Source organism: Apis laboriosa, unplaced genomic scaffold (genome assembly GCF_014066325.1).
Source record: "Apis laboriosa isolate Shangri-la unplaced genomic scaffold, ASM1406632v1 scaffold5213_cov150, whole genome shotgun sequence".
Classification (NCBI taxonomy): domain Eukaryota; kingdom Metazoa; phylum Arthropoda; class Insecta; order Hymenoptera; family Apidae; genus Apis; species Apis laboriosa.
The window spans coordinates 197,645-220,783 of NW_025223582.1; the positions used below are offsets into that span (position 1 = coordinate 197,645).

General features: G+C 27.7%; 1 protein-coding gene across 5 annotated transcripts in view; it reads left to right on the forward strand.

Moving 5' to 3' along the window:
• Window positions 1-23,139, forward strand: part of LOC122717520 (spectrin beta chain, non-erythrocytic 5) — a 44,818-nt gene that overhangs the window by 18,041 nt on the left and 3,638 nt on the right. For 4 of the 5 annotated variants that reach the window (XM_043941680.1, XM_043941677.1, XM_043941679.1 and 1 more), the window contains exons 4-15: window positions 11,876-12,101; window positions 12,180-12,457; window positions 12,549-14,169; window positions 14,254-15,553; window positions 15,627-16,670; window positions 16,748-17,033; window positions 17,682-17,900; window positions 17,970-18,412; window positions 18,685-18,738; window positions 18,860-21,651; window positions 21,826-22,604; window positions 22,682-23,053. In XM_043941680.1, the coding sequence (XP_043797615.1) occupies window positions 11,876-12,101; window positions 12,180-12,457; window positions 12,549-14,169; window positions 14,254-15,553; window positions 15,627-16,670; window positions 16,748-17,033; window positions 17,682-17,900; window positions 17,970-18,412; window positions 18,685-18,738; window positions 18,860-21,651; window positions 21,826-22,604; window positions 22,682-23,053 (9,414 nt within the window). The remainder of the gene's footprint in view (window positions 1-11,875; window positions 12,102-12,179; window positions 12,458-12,548; window positions 14,170-14,253; window positions 15,554-15,626; window positions 16,671-16,747; window positions 17,034-17,681; window positions 17,901-17,969; window positions 18,413-18,684; window positions 18,739-18,859; window positions 21,652-21,825; window positions 22,605-22,681; window positions 23,054-23,139) is intronic. The other variant, XM_043941678.1, reaches the window with a different exon arrangement.

The window sequence follows — 23,139 nt, forward strand, 5'->3', positions numbered from 1 at the left end:
CTCTTATTTCACATTAGCATTATAATCAATTGTAAAGTTATATAAGGGATGCTGTTGCGCAAGCAAAGTTTTCTTCAATAAAGTTTTTCTTCGTTAAACATTAATAAATAACTATATCCAATCTCTGATTTGCATTCATTTGATCATTTTGTTATATTCAAGCTATTAGCCGTTTTAATAATTGAGGTAATAATTATTATTACATGTAATTATAACTACATAATAATTAATAATTGTAGATAAAAAATTGATTAAAAGTAATTAAGTATTAAATTTTAAACTTATTATAAAATTGAAAGAAACATATATCAAAATTTTGAAAAATATTTATATTATGATGTTGGTGGTACTTATTTTTAATAACAAGAAAATTTATTCGTAATTATCTATTATCAATACATCATAAATCTAAAACGTTTAATATCCCAAGAAAAATGTAGACTTCTTTTTATAAATATAGCGCTTTAAAATTTTCTTGAAAAAATGTAAAATTTAAAGAAATGCAATATTATAATTTATAATGCAATTCAGGTTTTTAAAAGAGAAACATAAAACCAACAAAAATATATAACGAATATTTTATATTTCTTGGAGCGTAAAGTTCTTTCCAACAAAATGTCTTCCGATTTTCCATGTCATTGCATAAGAATAAATTACAAAAGTCACAATACTTGGAAGTAATGTCTTTCAAACACGTCTTGCGCCTACGATCCCGTAAGTGCATTATGTCGCACCATATGCAGCACACATAAAACTATTATGTCATAAGCTACGAAGCGTAGAGGCCATTCACGAGGACTTTGCACTTGTAAGGATTCGCCACGAGTTCCGCGTTCACGTAGGACGTCTTTTCTAACCTTTATGGTTATATTATATACCTATCGATTATAAAAAGTGCATATAAACAATATATATATATATAAATTTCATTAAATAATAATCAATATAATAAAATTTCATTTCATAATATTTTAAAAATAATTGAGAAGAAAATTTTATTAATTTACAAAAACTAAAACTTATTATTTTTTTTGATTATATAAAAATTTCGTAAAAAATAATAGTATTATTTTTTTTAAAATTATATTTTATTTTATTTTTTATAAACCGATATTTAACAATATTATTTATTATATTTTCAGAAATAAATATAACTTATTTCATCATTGCTCTACTTATTTGACCCGGATTGATGCGAAATTCAATTAGTTGAATTCAAACGAAAGGAGAGAACTCGAAGAAATGAAAATACATACCGTGTCTTGCGAAATGTCAGGTCAACTTTCGTCAAATACTTTCGCGATTTGAAATTCGTCGCGCTTGCCGTGCCGATTTTCCCTAACTTTCTAAGCTGGATGAAAAATCGTTGAAACATTTGTGAAATATATTTACATTAGCCAAGTATCATCTTTGAAAAATAATCCATATTCTATCCAGCAATCTAGGTAAAAAACATTGATCATTATTCTGACATGACATATCATGTGATAAAATATATCGTGATTGATTTGCGCGCCGAATTCGATTAAGCGTGGTTGTTCATGAATTTGGACGTTAAATATTATTACGCTATTTCAAATAATCATTGATGATTTATTACTTGAATTTATCATGATCTTATCAAATATTACAATTTAAGATGTTTGATTAATAACTTTATGTGATAATAGTTATATAACAATATTAAAAAATTATTTGAAATTAAGAAAAAAAATTTATATAAATATAAGAATTTTATAAATATATTTTATAATTTTATAAATTTTTATAAATATTAAAGAATTGAATGATTGAGATAGGATAAAATAATAGGATAGAAATTTTTTTATATTATTTAAGAAATAATTCTTTAAAAAAAGTTGTAACTTTAATCCATAAATATAAGTAATTTTTTTTAATTTATTTCTTTATCGAAAAATTGATCGAGTGAATAATTTGCAAATAAAAAGTTATTCGTGGAAAAAATATGTTTTACGCGTACTTATTACGGCTCCTTCTTGTTACGCGATTTGTGACGTTACGTAAAGCATTTTGCTAATCGCGTATAAAAAGTGTAAAATATGCGGACGTGATCTTAAACGAGCATTAAATTTATATACCTATCTCGTAATCGACGCTGAAGTTTTCAATTTAAATTCTACATATTGTAATTGTAATTACAATCCATGTAATTACATACCTTCTGTCTGTTGTTTTATTTCCCAATAATAACTATTTATAGCTACACGAATAACATTGCTTAATTCAATAGTAAATAATATAACAACTTTTTGTTATTTCTAATCTATTGATGAAGATTTACACGTAGTATTGGTATAATGTCGATAAGAGAATTTTGTAGAAATTTCTTTTGAAATTCAAAAGATACATTGTTCTCTGCTAATTTAAGCACATAACATTATAATTAAAGCATAGTAATTGTCATTTTTTACTATGATTCATTATATTAAAACAATTTTTTTAAAAGAAAATTTGTGAAAATTTAATTCATGGGAAATATCAATAAAAATTAGAATTTGAAGCTTGATATTTAATATAATAAAGAGGAAGAGAATTATTATTTAAGAATAATTATTTAAGAAGTTATGCTAAAACTTATAAACTATGCTTAAGATAATGTAAAGTTCGAAAAGTATTTTATAACTATGCCTCCAAGACTGATAAATAGTGGATGCCTCTTGCTAAGGGCTGTTCCCATGACTGAAAGAATCCGTACCGATAGTAATTAGGGGAATATCCTTAGGCCATTCTAAGAAACCATAGTTTCCGTGAAACTTAAAACAGTCATGAGAACAATATTTCTCATTGTCAGTGTCTAATCTTAAAGAAGAATGTAGACAAATTCAGATGAGGAAAAAAAATTTGTAAAAATTACTATAATTATCATTATAAAATTGCTGTAAAATATATTATATAATAATTCATAAGATAAGTAGAAATATTAAAAGTAGAAATATTAAATTAATAAGATATTAAAATACTATAATATTTACATATCTGTTAATATATAATTACATGTCTCGTATTGAAGTTCAAAATGTTAGATAATTATTCGCATTGAAATATCTACAAAAAGATTTTGGATAAAGTTTAAATTTAAAGGAAAAATTAAAAGCTAGGAAAGCTAGGAGAGCTAAGAGAGCTAAAAAAAAGTGAACAACTATTGTGCAACAAAAAAAAAAAGAAGAGAGAATGGTGAAAAAGAATTCACAATAAAAGTGAGATAGCAAAAAGAATTACACAATAATAAAAAAATTTTTATTCAATATTATCGCAATAATCACCATATCTTATCCAAAAACGAAAGGAATTGAAATCAAAGAATAGAGTCAAAAATAGAAAGAAAAATCTCTGGAAGGACAGAAGGACAAACCATAGGTAGGATCAAAGGAATGAAACTCAGAGAAAGAGAGAAGGAAGGGTCAGCGACCGAGGCGAAACTTGCTAGACCGTGAGTCCCGCAGATGTGAAATGAAACCAGACGGCACATACGTTGCTGGTGTGTTGATCATTTCACGTTAGACACTATTCCGCCATAACCACTTACAAGAGCCTGTCCACAGTCTGGACCAACGCCTCTGGCTACCTGTGAACATTCAATGACACTGATTCCCTGATATTTTTCTCATGGAACCTATGATTCAATTACATTGATCAAGAATCATGTTTTATATATTGATTTTGTTTTAGAAAGATTAAAAACCTAAATGTTAAAATATGATTGAAAATTAATTCATATTTTAATTTTAAAAATTGGATAATTAAATATTTTAAAGATTTAGTTTGATTTAAAATTAGAATAAAAAAACATATTAGAAAATTATACTAAAATTGTGTTTGATAGGAAAATAGATATTAAAATTGATAAATTTGCTTTTAAACAAATAATATTATATTACATATATACAATTATTAATTCTAAACAATTAAGTTTCTACATCATATTTCAATCTACATATTTATAATACATATATTAATTATGCTATTTTACAAATATCATTTAATAGGTTATTGTTATTTTATCTAACCAATAAAATATTTATATCAATATAAAATAATTTTTTTATATTTTTTCATATGTACACACACGTATACACACACATATATATAATTAAAAGCATGCTTAAAAAAATTGAGCAAAAAGTTTTGGTGAAAGTACAGACAGAGAACGTGTGACTTGCATTTCTTAACAATTATCGTGAAAGGAACTAAGAATCAGAGCAAACGTGTCACATTATATATATTTAGCAAAGAAAAAAAAAAGAATTTGAATAACTGTATGATAACCTTCGTTTTGAGACCATGATAAAATAAGAATTTGGTAAACAATAAATTGGAACAATCTCGTGTTATCAGCAATAAGTTAATGTCACGAGAGTAATTGGAATGGAGACATAGTACAAAGATCAGGAAAATAATTATAAAGAATTTTATGCAATTGTCCATGAGTTAAAATATTTTTATTTTTTGGCAATGATACAAAATCATTTTTACTAATTTATTTAGCTGTTTAAAGAAGAATTTATATTTTTTTCAAAAGAAAATGATATCAGTAGCATTTATAGAATTTACGTAGGAAGCATGATTCAATGTTATTATGAATCGATTTTGATGTGAAACAATTATTCGTTCTTTCTATTATATATTCAGTACATAATATATCTTTTGAAGTATATATCCTGTAATTTTTTTTTTTAAATTTGAAACCAAATAAATTTGTAATACAAAGTAAATAAAATATAATTAATTATTAAAAATTAAAATGAATATTATTTTTTAATAATAATTCGATAATTCGTAAATTTTTTATATTTTTTTTGTATATGTATTGCTCTATAAATAATCAATATTAATGGATTTATATTATAAATTTAAATATTCAATTTTAACTTAAATCATGATTTTATATCGATGATCTCGTATGTATTTCCCAGGTTTCTCTTTTTAATATCCGCAGAGAAAGCAATATATGATGTTTCAAAATTCTATTCATATTTCTATTCATTATCGAACAAAAATATACAGGGTTTAATATTCAAAAATATTGATAATGAAAATGTTATCATACAAAATCATATAAATCAAAATAAATATAAAAATATTTCGTTAATAAACAAACAGCCACGATTTTGAAACGATCTTTATACTTTATCTTATTTCACCTTTATTATTATATTTTTATATTTATTTAAATTTTTCTGAAGTATAGATTTTTTTAAAATAATTTCATTATAAGACAGTAATTCGTGAAATAAATGAATCATCGTGAAATCATCGTAAAATCAAACGCAATTCTAACCTAACTTCTTTCTAGAGATCTAGTAGATATCTCTTCATCGTTGAATTTCTTATGCAATTGTTTACCAATTGTTTAATATTATTTTATATTCTCTTGCATAAAATTACATTTTTTGTACATAGTATTTACACAATTTAAAAGTTTTAAATTATTTTTAAAAATCTGTCAATAAATATTAATATTACAAAATATTACAAAATAAATGATAAAAAATTTTGAGATAATTTTGGAAAATTATCGTATTAGTATTTAATTTTTTTAGTTTTTAATATCTTATATTTTCCTTTTTTTTTAATATATTTATATTTTATTTAATTTATGTCTTAATTTATTGAAAAATTGAGGTTAAGAAATAGAGTTAAAAATATTATATAAAAAAATATTAATATCTTGTTTAATAATAATCACTAAATGTTAACGCAAGTGAAATATTGAATTTTTCAAGAAGAAAAATTATCATCTTAAATTTACTATAGCATTACCATCTGCAAATCGTTGCATTGCCATTGGCCAGGAACGAAATATTGCAGAATTGCTGATCAGAGAGTGGAACAGCGTTTCTCGGTCGGTTCATCATTATGAAAGTTGATTTATTTATTTCGTAGTTGTATCATCTGGATATTATAAAAGATTTTTCAATCAATTTTGTGCATTATGAATATACAAGATATACAAGATATTTTTGATTAAAGAATCATATAGCATTATTATTATATATATTTTTTTCATTTTTTTTATTTAAAGTAGAATGTAGATGGAAGACAAAAAGATTATGTAAATAATTGTTAAAAAATTTAAATAAATTCATTACAAAAAAGCAAACAAATAAGATATAAGATAAAAAAAGATATTAATTTCGTGTTTTTAATGATTTTTATTACTAAGTTATTTAACTTAACAAAAATTGGAAATTACATTTATTATTTGCTTAAAAAAATGTAAATATTTAAATTTATATAAAAATTAAATTATTTATTCATTCTTGTTACTTTAAGATAAAAAGAAATAAATAAGATTCATAATACTTTTTAAGATATTTTTATTGCTGTAAAAAAAATAATAAAGAATATAATAATTATGTTCTTCGAGAGAGATAAATTTTACGTTTAGTAAGCCAATGACTTGAAGAAAGCAGGAATTTCTCATATTTATAATATCTTATGCAATAATGTTCATTTATTAATGTTTCAATGCTATAATGTTAAAGAAATATAAACTTCGATCATATTCGAGTTATAATATCGTAAAAATTGATAAGAAAGATATATATAATAGTTTAAAAATATTTTATTCGATTCTATTAAATATTTTTAGTAATTGAAGATCTGATATTGCTACAATGATTACAATAATTCATATTTTTTATCACAATAATATATATTTCAAATGTCTTTATATATGCAATGTATTTTATATTTCCAATATTTTTTTTTTCATTTTTTTAATCAAATTTTCGAATATAAGATTATATACAAATTATACTACAATAATCTATATCGAAACTTTTTATCATTTTTTTCACAATCTTTTATTTTAACCTTATATTTTTATTCCAAGCAAATCAAATGATTTTAAATTAACGCCATTTAAGTGAAAATATATGATTTGTCAATACTATTCAAAGTAAAGGGATCAAGAGGGCAGCATATTTCAAATTCACTAGTAATTTTCATCCACTAGATCTTTCCTTTTTCTCCTGTTTGCAAGACTCCTGTTTAAGTCAGGCCGCGTAGCGGTTTTCCTACAGCATCGTTTACAACTTGCGACGTGCATTCTTGGCAGGATTGTGGAATGTGGATCGAAGGCACGCGAATGTAAGCTCACAAAAGGACATTCTTGATCATGACCGTGCAACATATGTGGTGCACCACGAGAGTTCCGATGTTTCGCCATCGTTTAAGGAATTGAACGCCTCAGATGAGCTGCTTTTATTCGCTTTTACCGTTAAACATTTTATGTAATCTTTTCAAGTTGTTATCATTTTTTTATCCTGAGTTATTTTTGTGCTTATTATTTATTGTGATTTGTGTTTAAAATATCCTAACAAATAATTTCAATAACGTCAACGTGAAAAGTGCTTTTGAAATACGTAGTATTCTATCTTCTAACTTTTGTTCAACAATAATTGTGGTAAGTTTTATTAGCTTAAAATTATTTAATCTTTTTGTATTTAAATCATTTTTAGATTTTTTGTAATATACAGTTCTATTGAAAAATACAGTTCTATTAAAAATGTTCTAATTTAATATAAATATATTTATTTTGATTAAAGTCAAATTATGATACATATTATGATTTTTTTTTGTCCAATTTGCAAATAAGTATAAATATAACAATCGTTATAATTTATATTTTAGTAATTTGTTTTTTGATTTTTATTTTGATTTTCGCATAACTTTTAAATCGAGTATTTGTAAATTATATTAAAATAATGATCATATTGCCGGTTATGATATACTTGCTTTAATGCCGGTTTTTGCATGCTTAAAGAGTTATATTATACATTATAGCAATATTGTAGCTATTTAACATCCGACAAAACAAGTGTTCATAAATGAATATAGTATAGTGATAGTGAATATAGGAGTTGCATTCTACTAAATGCATTAGAGAATGCTTAGTCTCATTTCATAGGCTTCATGTAGTCTGTGGACTCGTTTGTTTATTACAACTCTGATGGAATTAATTTCATTTCTTGATTCACTCTGTTTCTTCAAGAAGTGTTAAAATGAACATGTGACTTATTAATTTTAATTTTAAATTTTAAAGGATTTCCAAATTCCTGTCAAATCTATAAATATATAATACTAAAAAGATAATTATAATTGACATTATAATTAAAAAATCAAAATTAATATAATAAAATATTATTTATTTGCCCAATATTTTTCTATATAATTATTATTTATTTTATTTTCCGAGATTCTTTTTTACACATATATATTTTTTAATTTCTTAACTAATCTCACTTCTTCAAGCACATTTACTCACATAAATTTATTCGTATAACGTGATCTATATTTAAAAAAACCTGTATTTTTATAAAAAAGTTAAGATAGCATTCTTCAGATTAAACATAGTTTGATAACGATGTACTTAATTAAGCGAAATAAATGAACGAATAATCGAATAAATGTTATGAAATGTATGTGTTTAAGGATTTATATTCAAATAGGATAGCAATCTAACAAGAAAATGATGCGTAAAGTTACCGGAAAGGATCCTTGAAATTAATCGGTTAATACTTGTTATTTGATAATTTACTGTGCAAAATTTGATAGTTTATGGAAGACATTAAATCGTACGCGATCTTATAGATTTATTTATTAATTTGAATAAATACACACTATTTCTTTTAAATATCCTTTTAATAAATAAAGTATATCAATAAGATTTTTTGATAAAATCAATTAAGATTCAATTATTATCATATATTTTCCAATAATTAGAATTTATTCTTTTCTTAAAGATACATTTAACCTAAAATATAAAAATTCTAAATATCATAACTTGATCATAAAAAATTCAGTCATTTAGCTCTTTTAAAAATTTCTACTTTTTTCACAAATTTTTTAACGTATCTTTTATATTATATTGAAAGTATTCTATATATAAGAATATACTCGAATATGTCTAATATAATCGAAATTTTTGTTAAAAAATATTTTTATCAAATATCTTTTTGATTCTTCTTGATTCAATTAAATTCATAAAGAATAAAAAAATTAAAAAAGAAAAATGAAAGAAGAAAATAAAAAAACCGTTTTGCTGATCGGTAGAATGGTACTCGAGCTGACGTATCGTGGCTTATAACAAAAAGCAATCGGCCGATGAAACGAGTACCGGTTATTTAACGCCGTTGCCTTTATACCTGCTTATTGGTTGGCCGTCTTGTTGCACGAGTTTTAACTGTGCAACCCCACCTTTTCACTGGATGTAACAGTACCGTATTTCCAGTCTTACTATGCAGTCCAAGGCTCATTCATTATTCATACACCATTCGCTGATACTCTGGCTGTTTATAACGTGATCGTATGCAGTTTAGATAATGGAAATTTGAAAATCGATCTCCGTATATCTAAAATTATCAACAAAATATAACAAATATCAATTTATCAATAAAATTATAGTATAAAATAATCATAATCTTTTATGTACAAATGAGTGTATGAAACAAAATTTTATATAAATTGTTAACTTGAAAAGATAATAATATAATAAGATAAATGTTATCTTTATTTTTAAAAAATTTTTTAAGATTAATAATGAAATATTATATATAAATTATATTTAGTTTTTTTTCTTCAATTATAAATTCTTGATATTTATAATCATGCAAAATGATTGAAACTAAAAAAAGTCATTCTTGTATTTTGTATGTTACATGAGAATTGTAACCATTAGCTGATAATGAGTTATCATCTTATTCTTCCTTCAATCCCGATTCTATGAAACATTAGGGGCGATTAGAGTTTGATGAATTAAGTGGCAAAAAATAATAATCGGGATAGTAATATGGTTAATGCTTGTTTAACTATTATGTAGATTCTCAGATCTATTATTAACGAGTGATCATATTGATCGTTATATATATGTGAGTACATCAAAGCTACAAATTATATGACAGGAAGTAAGGTATTTGCTTTACTATATAATGTACATTCTATAAACTCACTGTTGTGCTGAGTTAATCAATGAATGATTGATTCTAACAAATAATTTACATTGATCTACAAGATACTTGAGATAAAACTTGTCTTCCCTTATTATATTGCTAATTAATAATAAATAAAATAATAAATAGAATGTAATATTTAGAATAAAGAATAAATAATTTCCGTATAAAAATAAAAATGTATTTCAATTGTATTTTTATTTATTTTTTTTAGAATATATTATTTTTGAATCTTTATTTTAAAAAATAACGTATTCATAATAAAATAATAAAAATTGTAATATATATATAATTTTTGATTATTTATGTGAATATTCCATAATTGTTTATAAAATTATGATGTGTGTATATTATCGACTGAAATAAAAACGGATTGGATGACGCAATTCAATACAAGTACGTTTAATTTGATACACAATTTCATTTTATGAACTGTCTCAGTCATTGTTAGTGAATTAAGTTTCATTTTTAAAATGCATTTTATTTTTATATTGACCCATGTTTATTTACTTCTTATCCATATCTTTTCCGTTGACGTAAATACTTACTGTTCCACATTATAGATTCCACAAGATGTCAGTTAACCAGAAAGAAACGATTTTCATTTCCCAATGGCCTTGATAGACCGGCATAAGTGATCAGACGGCATTCCAGCAATCGCGAGAACGTCGCGCTTCGGGCTCGCACTGCGATTAAATATAATAATGTAGTCGAGCTATTTGTTGGCCCATGAGCATTTCTTCAGGCCCCAATCATCGTTCATAAGATCATCGAATGTGTCTGAGAAATCAATGAAGTTATAAATTAAAAAGATATCGAAACACGACTATAACTTTACATTATAGAAGATTAAGTTAAAAAATAAACATTGTTATACACTTTTAATTAAATATAAATAAATAATAAATAAATAATTTTTGTATTTTATAATTTTTTATTATTGCTTAATTATTATCTTAAAATTATTTAAATATCGTTTAGTATTTTTTATTTTTTATTGTAATTAATATATTATATTCATTTATAAATATAATATAAATAATATTGAAGTTTTTATATAAAAAATTATTTATATAAAATATTATAAAGAAATTAATTCTTTATTTTATATAATAGGATCATAAATTGAATTTTAATATTTATGATTTTATTATTATTATATATTTTATGAAAATATAATAAACAATATATAAGTATATAAAAAACTGCACTATATATAGTAAACACTTTTCCATTTATCTTATTTGTAAAGCACTATTAAAATTATATTTATCTTATTTGATTTCCGTATTGATTTTCATATATATTCTTCAACTGTCTAAACTGTTAAAATTAAAAATGATTGATTGTTCAACTTAAAATATTTATTTTTAAAAATTTATGACAAACAAAAGTGGATGATCTCATTTTTTATTTTCAATAAGCGCATTATCATAATATGTTTTCTCAAGGCTGTCTAGCAGTTGTTACTTTTCACATGATGCAATGCAATTGAATGTCCATTTTATCATAGCAAGATGCTCATATACAGGCGCCTATTAAGGCCCACTGTTTACGCAATACATACGATGCCAATAGCCAACATGCATTCCGCTCTTTTACTTACTCATGCACGCGGATACATATACACGTGTGTACGTTGGAATGCGAATACATTGTGCCAGAAGTCCACCGATCCTTTCTCATAAATTTTGCGACTATATTATACAATTACATTCACGTAATTCAAAAATTGAAAGCTTTTATAAAATTTTATAAAATTTAGAAAAAAATTAAAGTAAAGTTGTGAGAATTTTAGAAAGTAATTAAATGATGTTTAATAATTAAATATGTTTAAATAATTTCAAATTTAAATTGCAAATTTGAATTATAATATTAATTTATTTTATTGCAATTTATAGGTTCGTTTGGAAAGTATAGGAGCAGAAGATATAGTAGATGGAAATCCAAGATTAATATTGGGTTTAATCTGGACGATTATTTTGAGATTCCAAATTCAAGAGATAGAAATTGATGTAGATGAAGAAAATGATAGTAGTGAAAAGAAATCGGCCAAAGATGCTTTGCTACTCTGGTGTCAAAGAAAAACTAATGGATACCCTGGTGTTAACATTCAAGATTTCACTGGTAAGTAATATTTTTATAATTGTTAATTATAAAATTGATTAACAATTTATATTAATATATTAATATAATTGATTGTAGGATCATGGAGAAGTGGTCTTGGTTTCAATGCCCTTATTCATGCTCACAGACCAGATTTGGTTAATTGGTCAGAACTTCAACAAAATAAAAATATCGACAATCTTAATTATGCTTTCGATGTGGCCAATTCAGAACTTGGAATTCCACGATTGTTGGACGCGGAGGATGTTGATACTGCCAGACCTGATGAGAAATCTATTATTACTTATGTTGCTTCTTATTATCATACTTTCGCCAGGATGAAAAACGAGATCAAAAGTGGTAAAAGAATTGCGAATGTAAGTAAATTCTTCTATTACATCTGTTAGTTTTATTGATATAATTATTATACAATTAAGAAAATTAAAATATTAATTTTAACAATCACAGATTGTGGGGCAAATGATGGATGCTGACAAAATGAAGATTCACTATGAAAAGCTTACAACAGATTTATTAGAATGGATCAAAATGAAGATAGGAGTTCTAGAAAACAGGAATTTTCCTAATTCCTTGGAGGGCATTCAGAGAGAATTATTAGCGTTCAAGCAATATAGGACAGTGGAGAAACCACCAAAGTACAAGGAAAGATCAGAAATAGAAGCTCTATACTTCCACATAAACACCCAGTTAAAATCATTAAATCAACCTGCGTTTACGCCTCAAGAAGGTCAATTAATACATGATATTGAAAGAAATTGGGTAGAATTAGAGCGGGCTGAGCATCGTCGAGAAGTTGCCTTAAGAACTGAACTTCTTAGACAAGAAAGATTAGAGCAATTAAACTACAAATTTGAAAGAAAAAGTGTACTAAGAGAAGGTTATTTAAAAGAAATGATTCAAGTTTTAACAGATCCTAGATATGGTAGCAATTTAGCTCAAGTAGACGCTACAGTGAAAAAACACGAAGCCATTAGTGCAGATATCTTAGCTCGTGAAGAACGTTTTCATGATTTGACTAATATGTCGGAAGAGTTAGTAAGAGAAAATTATCATGGGTTAGAAAGAGTGCGAATCAGGGAACAAGAAGTACTTCAGAGGTGGAAAGAACTTTTAGCTCTTCTAGATCATCACAAATCTAATTTAGTTGCCTTAAGTTCTCTTATGAGTCTTATGCGAGAGATTGATACAACTTTGGCTTCTATTCAAGAGCTGCAATTGAACTTTCAAAGTACAGATGTTGGTCCACATTTATTGGGAGTTGAAGATTTGTTACAGAAACACAGTTTACAAGAGTTGCAAGTAACTGCTCTAGGAGAGACTCAAAGGAGATTAGGTAGACAAGCTGCTCAGCATTTAGCACAGCCTCAGAGTAAAGAAGTTCCTTTATTACAACAAAAATTAGAAATGTTAAATCGAGCTTATGATGATTTAGTAGAATATAGTAAGGAACGTAAGGCTCGGCTAGAAGATGCTAGGAATTTCTTCCATTTTCTTCAAGATCATGAGGATGAAGAATCTTGGTTGATTGAGAAACAACGTATTTGTAAAGCTGGAATATCGGCCAAAGATTTACGTGCTGTAATTTCATTACAACAAAAACATAAAGCTCTTCAGGATGAAATGAAAGTACGGAGACCGAAGTCTGAACAGTTATGTGATGCTGGTAGAAAATTGATAGCTGATAATCATCCTTCAGCTTTAGAAATTCAAAATCGTATTGATTCATTGCAAGAACATTGGAAAGTATTGGAGGAGTTAGCTGCTCTGAGAAAAAAACAATTAGATGATGCAGCAGAAGCTTTTCAGTTTTATGCAGATGCAAATGAGGCAGATTCCTGGATGAATGAAAAAATGGCCCTTGTGGCTTCTGAAGATTATGGCGTTGACGAACCTAGTGCTCAAGCGTTATTACAAAGACATAAGGATTTGGAAGGAGAACTTAATGCTTATAAGGGTGATGTACAATCATTAAATATGCAGGCTGAGAAGCTTATAAAATCTGGAATTTCTACACTTGAATTATCTGCTGATCCAGAACCTGTTGCAGAATTAGAACAAGAAGAATGGAGTAAGTTTTTTTTTTAATTTTTAAAATTTTTTTAAATTTTTTTTCAAGGAAACAAATTAAAAAATACTTTGTTTCTTATTTTAGGTAAAGAAATAAGGCTAGTTCCTCAAGATGAATGGGTAGATGAAATTGTAGAAAGATTAGAACCTAGAACGGTTCTTGAAGGAAGATTAGTGCCTCAAGTAAAAAGTTTATATCCATTTAGTGGTCAAGGTATGCACATGGTAAAAGGCGAAGTAATGTTCTTATTAAATAAAACAAATCCTGATTGGTGGAGTGTCAGAAAAGCAGATGGTACAGATGGATTTGTACCAGCGAATTATGTTCGTGAATTAGAACCCAAAATAATACACGTTCAGGTGAGAAGACCAGAAAAAGTTAGAGTAACACAGAGAGTGAAAAAAACAAAGATGGTTAAACAATTAGTTCCTGTAAGAAGAGTGAAATCTATAAAATCAACAGTGAAGCCAGTTAAAAGAAAAATTGCTACTGATGGAGATAGCGTAGAAAAGCGACAAAAAAAGATTAATGAAACTTATAGTGAACTTCAAAAATTAGCGCTAAGACGACATGCATTATTAGAGGATGCTATAAGACTTTATGGTTTTTATCGTGAGTGTGATGATTTTGAGAAATGGATTAAAGATAAAGAAAAAATGTTAAGAACTGATGATCCACGGGATAATGTTGAAACTGCTAAAAGAAAATATGAAAAGTTCCTTACAGATCTTTCAGCATCAGGAAAAAGAGTAGAAGCCATAGATGCAGCTGTTGATGAATTTGTTAGACAAGGACATAGCCAGTTAGATAAAGTTAAAGCTAGACAGAGACACATTCATCAACTTTGGGATCATTTGAATTGGCTGAAGACACAGAAAGAAAAAAGTTTAGAAGGAGCTTCTAGTGTGGAATTATTTAATAGAACTTGTGATGAAGCTCATGATTGGATGTTAGAAAAAATTACACAATTAGACACTGCAGAACTTGGACCAGATTTAAAAACAGTTCAGGCTCTTCAAAGAAGACATCAACATTTGGAAAGAGAATTAGCACCAGTTGAAGAAAAAGTACGAAAAGTAAATTTATTAGCAAATAGTGTAAAAAGTTCTTATCCACATGAATTAAATAACGTAAATGCTAGACAAAATGAAATAAAAGAATTATGGAATCAAGTCCAAACAAAAGCTAAGGAACGCAGATCCAGATTGGAAGATGCAGTGGGTCAACAGATTTTCATGAATAGCTCAAAAAATTTAATAAATTGGGCTGTGGATATACAAGAAACAATGAAAGTTGAAGAACCTGTTAGGGATGTTGCCACAGCTGAACAACTTAGAAAACACCACATAGAGCTTGGAGAAGACATACGAACTCGAGAAGACGAGTAAGTATTTAAATTTCAATATCGATTTCTTAAATTAATTTAGATAAAGATATAAACAATTTTATTTTTGCAGATTTCGTGAGGTAGAAGAACTTGGAAACCAATTATTGCATCGTAATCCGACTCTAGTAGATGTCAGTGAACGCTTAGATAAATTGCATGGCTTATATCAAGCTGTAACATCAGATTGGATTGCAAAAGAAGCTTGGTTGCAACAATGTTTAGACTTACAGCAATTTAATCGCGAAGCTGATCAAATTGAAGCTACTACTAGTTCTCATGAAGCGTTCCTAGAGTTTACTGACTTGGGAGAATCCTTAGATGATGTTGAAGCCTTGTTAAAACAACATGAAAAATTTGAGAACACTCTCCATGCACAAGATGATAGATTAAAAGCGTTTAGTGACACTGCAGATAAATTAATCGCTCAAAATCATTATGATAAAGACTATATCAATGATAGAAGGAATCAAGTCTTAGCTCGAAGGAATCAAGTAAAAGATGCTGCACAACGTCGTCGCGCAGCTCTTAAAGCCTCGGAACATTATCAGCAATTTTCTGCAGAAGTGGATGATCTAAGAGATTGGCTAGGTGACAAAATGAAGACAGCATCCGATGAAAGTTATCGGGATTTAAATAATCTTGAACGAAAACTTCAGAAGCATGAAGCGTTCGAAAGAGAATTAAGAGCTAATGAAGGACAATTAAGAACGGTGAATAAAGCTGGAAAAGCTTTGATATCTGAAGAAAACTACAGATCAGATGATGTAGGAGAAACTTTAAAAGAATTAAATGATCAGTGGAATCAATTAGTAGATTTATCTTTAGAAAAAGGTCGTCGATTAAGACAAGCTGCTTGTCAACATGGTTATAATCGAACAATGGAAGATGCTAGATTGAAGTTGGAAGAAATAGAAAATTGTTTGCAAAGTAAACAAGTAGGAGTAGATCTTAGAAGTTGTAAAGAATTGTTGAAAAAACATCAGACACTTGAAAGCGATATGTGTCAATGGGAACAAAAAGTGGATGATTTAGTTACCATGGGCGAAGAAATGGCTCATGAAGGTCATTTTGACGCTGCAAATATATTAAAAACTAGCCAAGCGACACAAAAAAAGTACGTAATATTTTGGGCTTTATAAATGCAAAAAAAGTTAAAAATTATCAAAGACTTAATTTTTTATTTTTTAATAGATTCCGTAGCTTAAAAGAACCAGCTAAAAGAAGACGAGAAGCATTAGAAGAAAGTTTACGTTTTCATAAATTCGGTTTCGAATTAGATGCTGAATTACAATGGATAAAAGATCATCTTCCTCAAGCATCATCGACGACTCTTGGACAAAATTTGCATCAAGCTCAAACATTGCATAAGAAACACAAAAAACTAGAAGCTGAAATTGTTGGCCATCAACCAATGATAGACAAAACATTGGCTTCTGGGCAAGCTTTGATTGATCAGGCCCATCCAGAGAAAAAGAAGGTAATGATATATATAATAAAAACAATTATTTGAAAACATTTTTAGGAAAAACAGATATATATATTTTCTCTATTATTGTATCTTTTTTTTTTTTTTTAAATATGAATTTGAAATAAAAATTTATAATTTTTGCACAGTTGGGACTGTTAGAAGAATATTGGGTCAGCAGAGGTAAAGTTGGCACAAATGCATGAATAGTGTTGTTTTGTTTGGAAAGTAACAATGTAATTGCTAAATAGCTAAATAGCTGTATAAATCTTATTTATATAATATATAATAAAATTTTTTTAAAAAGTTTTTTCAAATAAAAAAACAAAAAAGATTAAAAATTTTAAATGTATTCTAAGTAAAAAATGGAAATTTTTTACAGCATGCATGTGCTTGTCTTACGTAATTTATTTTAAGATTAAAATATATTTTTACAATATAGCATTTTTTATTATTGTGTTTTAAAATATTGTATATATAATATCAATAGGATTTTATTTTATTTACTTTTTTCTGATTAAAAAATTATATCTAAAATAAAAATGATTTAATGGTGGATGATAATACTGATATTTTATGTTTTTATTTTAATATAATTAAACAATAAATTATACCAAATCTATAATTAAAAAATTTTATTTTTATTTTTTTTTTGTACAGATACGAGAATTATGCGATGTACTCGATGAAGCATGGAGAGGACTTCAAGAAAAGGCCGCAGAACGAAACAAAGATTTAGAATTATCTTTAAAAGCACAAGAATTCTTTTTTGAAGCAGGAGAAGTTGAAAGTTGGCTGAATGAAAAGAATGATGTTCTCAGTTCCACTGATTATGGCAGAGATCGCGATGCTGCCACAAAATTATTAACAAAACATAAGGTGAATTTTTATATTTTTTTAAAAAAGGCGTATATTTAATATTTTTATTAAAAATTATTGTTTCTATAGGCAGTCGAATTAGAATTAGATACTTACAATGGTATCGTAACAGAAATGGGACATACTGCTGCCACTATGATTAATGCAAAACATCCTGATAGCAAAGCAATAGCAAATAAACAGCAAGCAATCGCTCAACAAATGCGGGCATTACAAAGATTGGCTACAGTAAGACAACAACGGTTGATGGAGAGTATGTATCGTCATGAATATTTTCTAGAAAGCAGAGAATTAGAACAATGGATTAAGGAACAGGAACAAGCGGCCGCTTCTGAAGATTATGGCCAAGATTATGAACATTTGTTGATACTACAAGCTAAATTCAACGATTTTAAACATAGAATCGAAGCTGGTTCTGAAAGATTTAATCAATGTGAAGAGTTGGCTAGAAAATTAATTGCTAATGAAAGTCCTTATATTCAAGATATCGAGAAACGACAAGAGCAATTAGGGTAAGATTTTAAATATAACTTAATTTCAATAATATATATAATATAGATTTAATGTAGACTTATAATATAGATTTAGAATTTTGTATAAGTTATATAAAATCTTTAATTTCACTAAATGCATGTGCACTTTCTTGAATTTTGTAATAATAAATACTAGCACAATTTCTGCTAATATACTTTTTAATATGGTTGTAAAAGGGTAATATAATAAAGGGTATAATTATATCGGTGTTGGGTTATTAACAGCATTTTTGTACATATATTTAATGCAGACCAGACGATGATGATCCTGTAAGACAGGTGCAAAGACAGCATGATCTTATTAAGTAAGTATATATTGATGGATTTTGTAACACTTTTTAATGTAAATATTATGCATGTTTCATAATTCTATTGAAATATCTATAATTAATGAAAATATTTTAATGATAAAATTTAATTAATTAGGGAATCTTGGAAACATCTTCTTGGTCTTATTCGAAATCGTGAGCAAAGGTTACAAGCTGCTGGTGAAATTCATAGATTCCATCGAGATGTGGCTGAAGCTCTATCTCGTATACAAGAAAAAGAGGCAGCTTTACCAGAAGATTTAGGACGTGATTTAAATTCTGTACTTGCATTAATTAGACGTCACGAAGGTTTTGAAAATGATCTAGTCGCTTTGGAAGCACAACTTCAAGTTTTGGTTGAAGATGCATCTAGATTACAAGCACACTATCCAGGAAATAATGCAATACATATTGATCAACAACAACAAATTGTTGTTGCTCATTGGGAAGAGTTGAAAGAAAGATCTGCTCTTAGAAGAGATCAATTACAAGCAAGTTGTGACTTACAACGATTTTTGACCCAGGTCAGAGATTTGATGAATTGGGCAGCTGGACTTCGTGCCGCAATGTCAACGGAAGATAAAGTAAGAGATGCAGCTAGTGCACAAATCTTAAAGGCAGAACATGAAGCTTTAAAAGGAGAAATCGAAGCTAGAGAAGATAGTTTTAGTTCAGTTCTTGATTTGGGCGAAGCTATGGTTCAAACTGGGCATTATGCTGCTTTAGAAGTTGAAGAAAAATGTAATCAATTATTAGATGAAAGACAAAAATTACATACTGCTTGGCAACAGAAAAAAGTACATTTAGATCAATTAATAGATCTACATTTCTTCCTACGAGATGCCAAACAATTGGATAATTTATCGACCACTCAAGAAGCTGCACTGAGTGGCGATAACTTTGGTGACTCTGTTGAAGAAGTAGATGCCCAAGTAAAGAAGCATAATGAATTCGAAAAATTATTAGTAACGCAAGAAGAAAAATTAATTGCTTTACAAGAACATGGAGATAAGCTTCTAGCTCAAAACCACTTCGACTCACCTACGATTGCTAGGAGATTAAGCGAAGTTGTACAAAGACGAGCAAGAATTCGAAATCTCTGCGATGCACGAAGAAGAAGATTAGAAGCTGGCTTGTTACATGCTCAGTTTGTTAGAGATGTTGCAGAAGCTGAATCTTGGATTGGTGAAAAACAAAAGAAACTTGAGGCCGAAGCATCTAAAGGAGAAGTATCTAGTTTGGAGGATAAAATCAAGAAATTACAGAAACATCAGGCATTCCAAGCTGAATTAGCGGCAAATCAAAGCAGAATCGAAGAGATAAAAACTAAAGGAGAGAGATTGCTTCAACAGAAGCATCCAGCAAGTGCTGAAATTCGACAACAACTAGAACATCTTCATGCTTCATGGAGAAAATTGCTATTGGAATCTGGAAATCGTGGTAGAGGTTTAGAAGAAGCTCAGGATATTTTAGAATTCAACAATCAAGTAGAGAAGATAGAAGCCTGGATAAGAGATAAAGAAATGATGGTTCAAGCTGGAGATACTGGAAAAGATTATGAACACTGTTTAAGTCTTCAAAGGAAACTTGATGATGTAGATAGTGATATGAGAGTAGATGATTCTAGAATAAAGACAATTAATGCTTTAGCTGATAAATTAATTAAACAAGGCAGGGACAATGAATCAAAAGCTATTCAACAACGTCGTGACAGCTTTAATAATAAATGGAAAGGTTTGCAAGGAGCATTGAGCACTTACAGAGAAATGCTAGCTGGAGCTTTAGAAATTCATTTGTTTAATAGAGATATAGATGATACAAGTCAAAGAGTCATTGAAAAATCAGTTGCTATGAATACTACTGATATTGGTAAAGATCTACCTGCTGTTGAACATTTACAAAGAAAACAAGAAGCAATGGAGCGTGATATGACTGCTATTGAAGGAAAATTAAAAGAACACAAAGCAGAAGCTAGAGAATTATCATTGAAATATCCAGACAAAGCACCTCAGATAAATGGAATATTATCAGAATTACAATCTAATTGGGATGATTTACAACGATTTACTCAACATCGTCGTGAAGCTTTAAATCAAGCTTATACTCTACACAAATTCCAAGCTGATTTACATGAGTTAGAACTTTGGGTAGTTGATACAATTAAACGTATGGATGAATCTGAACCACCAACAACCATATCTGAAGCTGAAGCTTTATTAGAACTTCATCAAGAAAGGAAAGCAGAGATTGATGGCAGACAGGATACATTCAAAGCCTTAAAAGAGCATGGACAGAAGCTTTTAACTATTAATGAAGATGTTAAAGATAATTTGGAACATCTAGAGAAACTTAGACAAGGATTGGTCAATGCTTGGGAAACTAGAAGACAAAAATTAACACAAGCACATCAATTGCAATTATTTAAGGAACAAGCAGATCAAGCAGACAGTTGGTTAGCAACAAAAGAAGCATTTCTTAACAATGACGATCTTGGTGAATCTCTATCTGGTGTAGAAGCATTATTACGTAAACATGAGGAATTTGAAAAAATGCTGATTTCTCAATTAAGTCGTATTGAAGAATTGGAAAAATTTGCAAATGAAATTTTATCAAAAGAACATGCAGATGCTAGCGTTATTAAGCAACGACTAGCATCTGTTTGTACTAGAAGAGATAAATTACAAAATAATGCAAGAGCAAGAAGAAAGAAATTATTGGAAAGTCATCATTTACATCAATTTCTTCGAAATATATACGAAGTTGAAGGTTGGCTTCATCAAAAGCAACAAGTAGCAAGTGATGAAAATTATAGAGACTCATCTAATTTGCAAAGTAAAATTCAAAAACATGTTGCATTTGAAAGTGAACTTATGGCAAATAAGGGACGAGTAGCAGCAGTAGTCAATGAAGGTAATATAATATTAATATAGAGCGATTCAATAATATCTAAAAATTTAGCTATATAATATCATCATATATTTTTAAATTCATTATATTTTTAAATATATGATGATAATATGTATATATAATATGTATATGTTTTTTGTTGAAAATTGTTCTTAATTTTAATAATTTTTTTATTAGGTGAGGCGCTAATTGAAGAAAACCATTATGCTTCAAATAGTATTCAAGAACGTTTAGATGAATTAGAAGCTGAGTGGCGTTTGCTTCAAGAAACCAGTGAATTAAAAAAAAATAGATTAAATGACGCTTACCAAGCTTTACTCTTCGGACGAACTTTAGATGAATTCGAGACATGGATGGATGAAATAGAAACTCAATTGCAATCAGAAGATCATGGAAAAGATCTTTCTAGTGTAGCTAACTTATTAAAGAGGCATACAAACTTGGAAAACGATGTTTTAGGTCATAACGAAGCTTGTGAATCAATTAAAGAAACAGCAACCAGTTTTCAGAAATCGAATCACTTTATGTGCGATGAAATACAAGACAGAGCGATGGCTACAATAAATAGATACCATAGTTTACAAGAACCAATGCAGATAAGAAGAGATAACTTAGAAGATGCTAAATTACTACATCAATTTGCAAGGGATGTTGAAGATGAACTGCATTGGTTATCAGAAAAAGAACTTTTAGCTGGAAGCAATGATTTAGGAAGCTCTCTGACCACTGTACAACGATTGCAGAAAAAACATCAAGCTTTGGAGGCGGAATTAATTTCTAGAGAACCTGTAGTCGCATCTCTAGTTAGCAGAGCTACAGTTATGGTGAGAAGCAGTCATTTTGCTTCAGAAAAAATTGAAAAATTGTCACAAGAATTACAAGATAAACTTTCACATCTTAAAGATTTAGCTAGTGTTAGAAAATTACGTTTACTCGATGCTGTTGAATCACAAATGGTAATAATCATTTTATTAATTTATAAAAACTAATTTATTAGACAAGTAATTATAATGTTTTAATATTTATTTGCTAGTTTTATGCTGAAGCAGCTGAAGCTGAACAGTGGATTAAAGAGAAACATCCACAATTAACTGCTACAGATTATGGAAAAGATGAAGATTCTGTTCAATCATTATTGAAAAAATTAGAGGAAATAGAACGAGATTTGATTGGTTTTGAGAATAATACTATTGAAAACTTGAGGAAACTTTCACATGGACTTATAGATAGACATCATTTTGATAGTAATAATATCACACAGAAACAAACAGAAATCGAACAGAGATTCAAGGAATTACAAAAATTAAAAGAGTATCGATTTCAACGATTACGTGAAAGCGAGAAATTCTTTAAGTTTATTAGACAAGCAGATGAAGTTATTGAATGGATTGGAGATCAAACAACTGTAAGTTTCTTATACAAAAATTTTATTTACAATATATTATAGATTAATTCTATTGTTATTATAATATAAAAATAAATTTTTTCCAG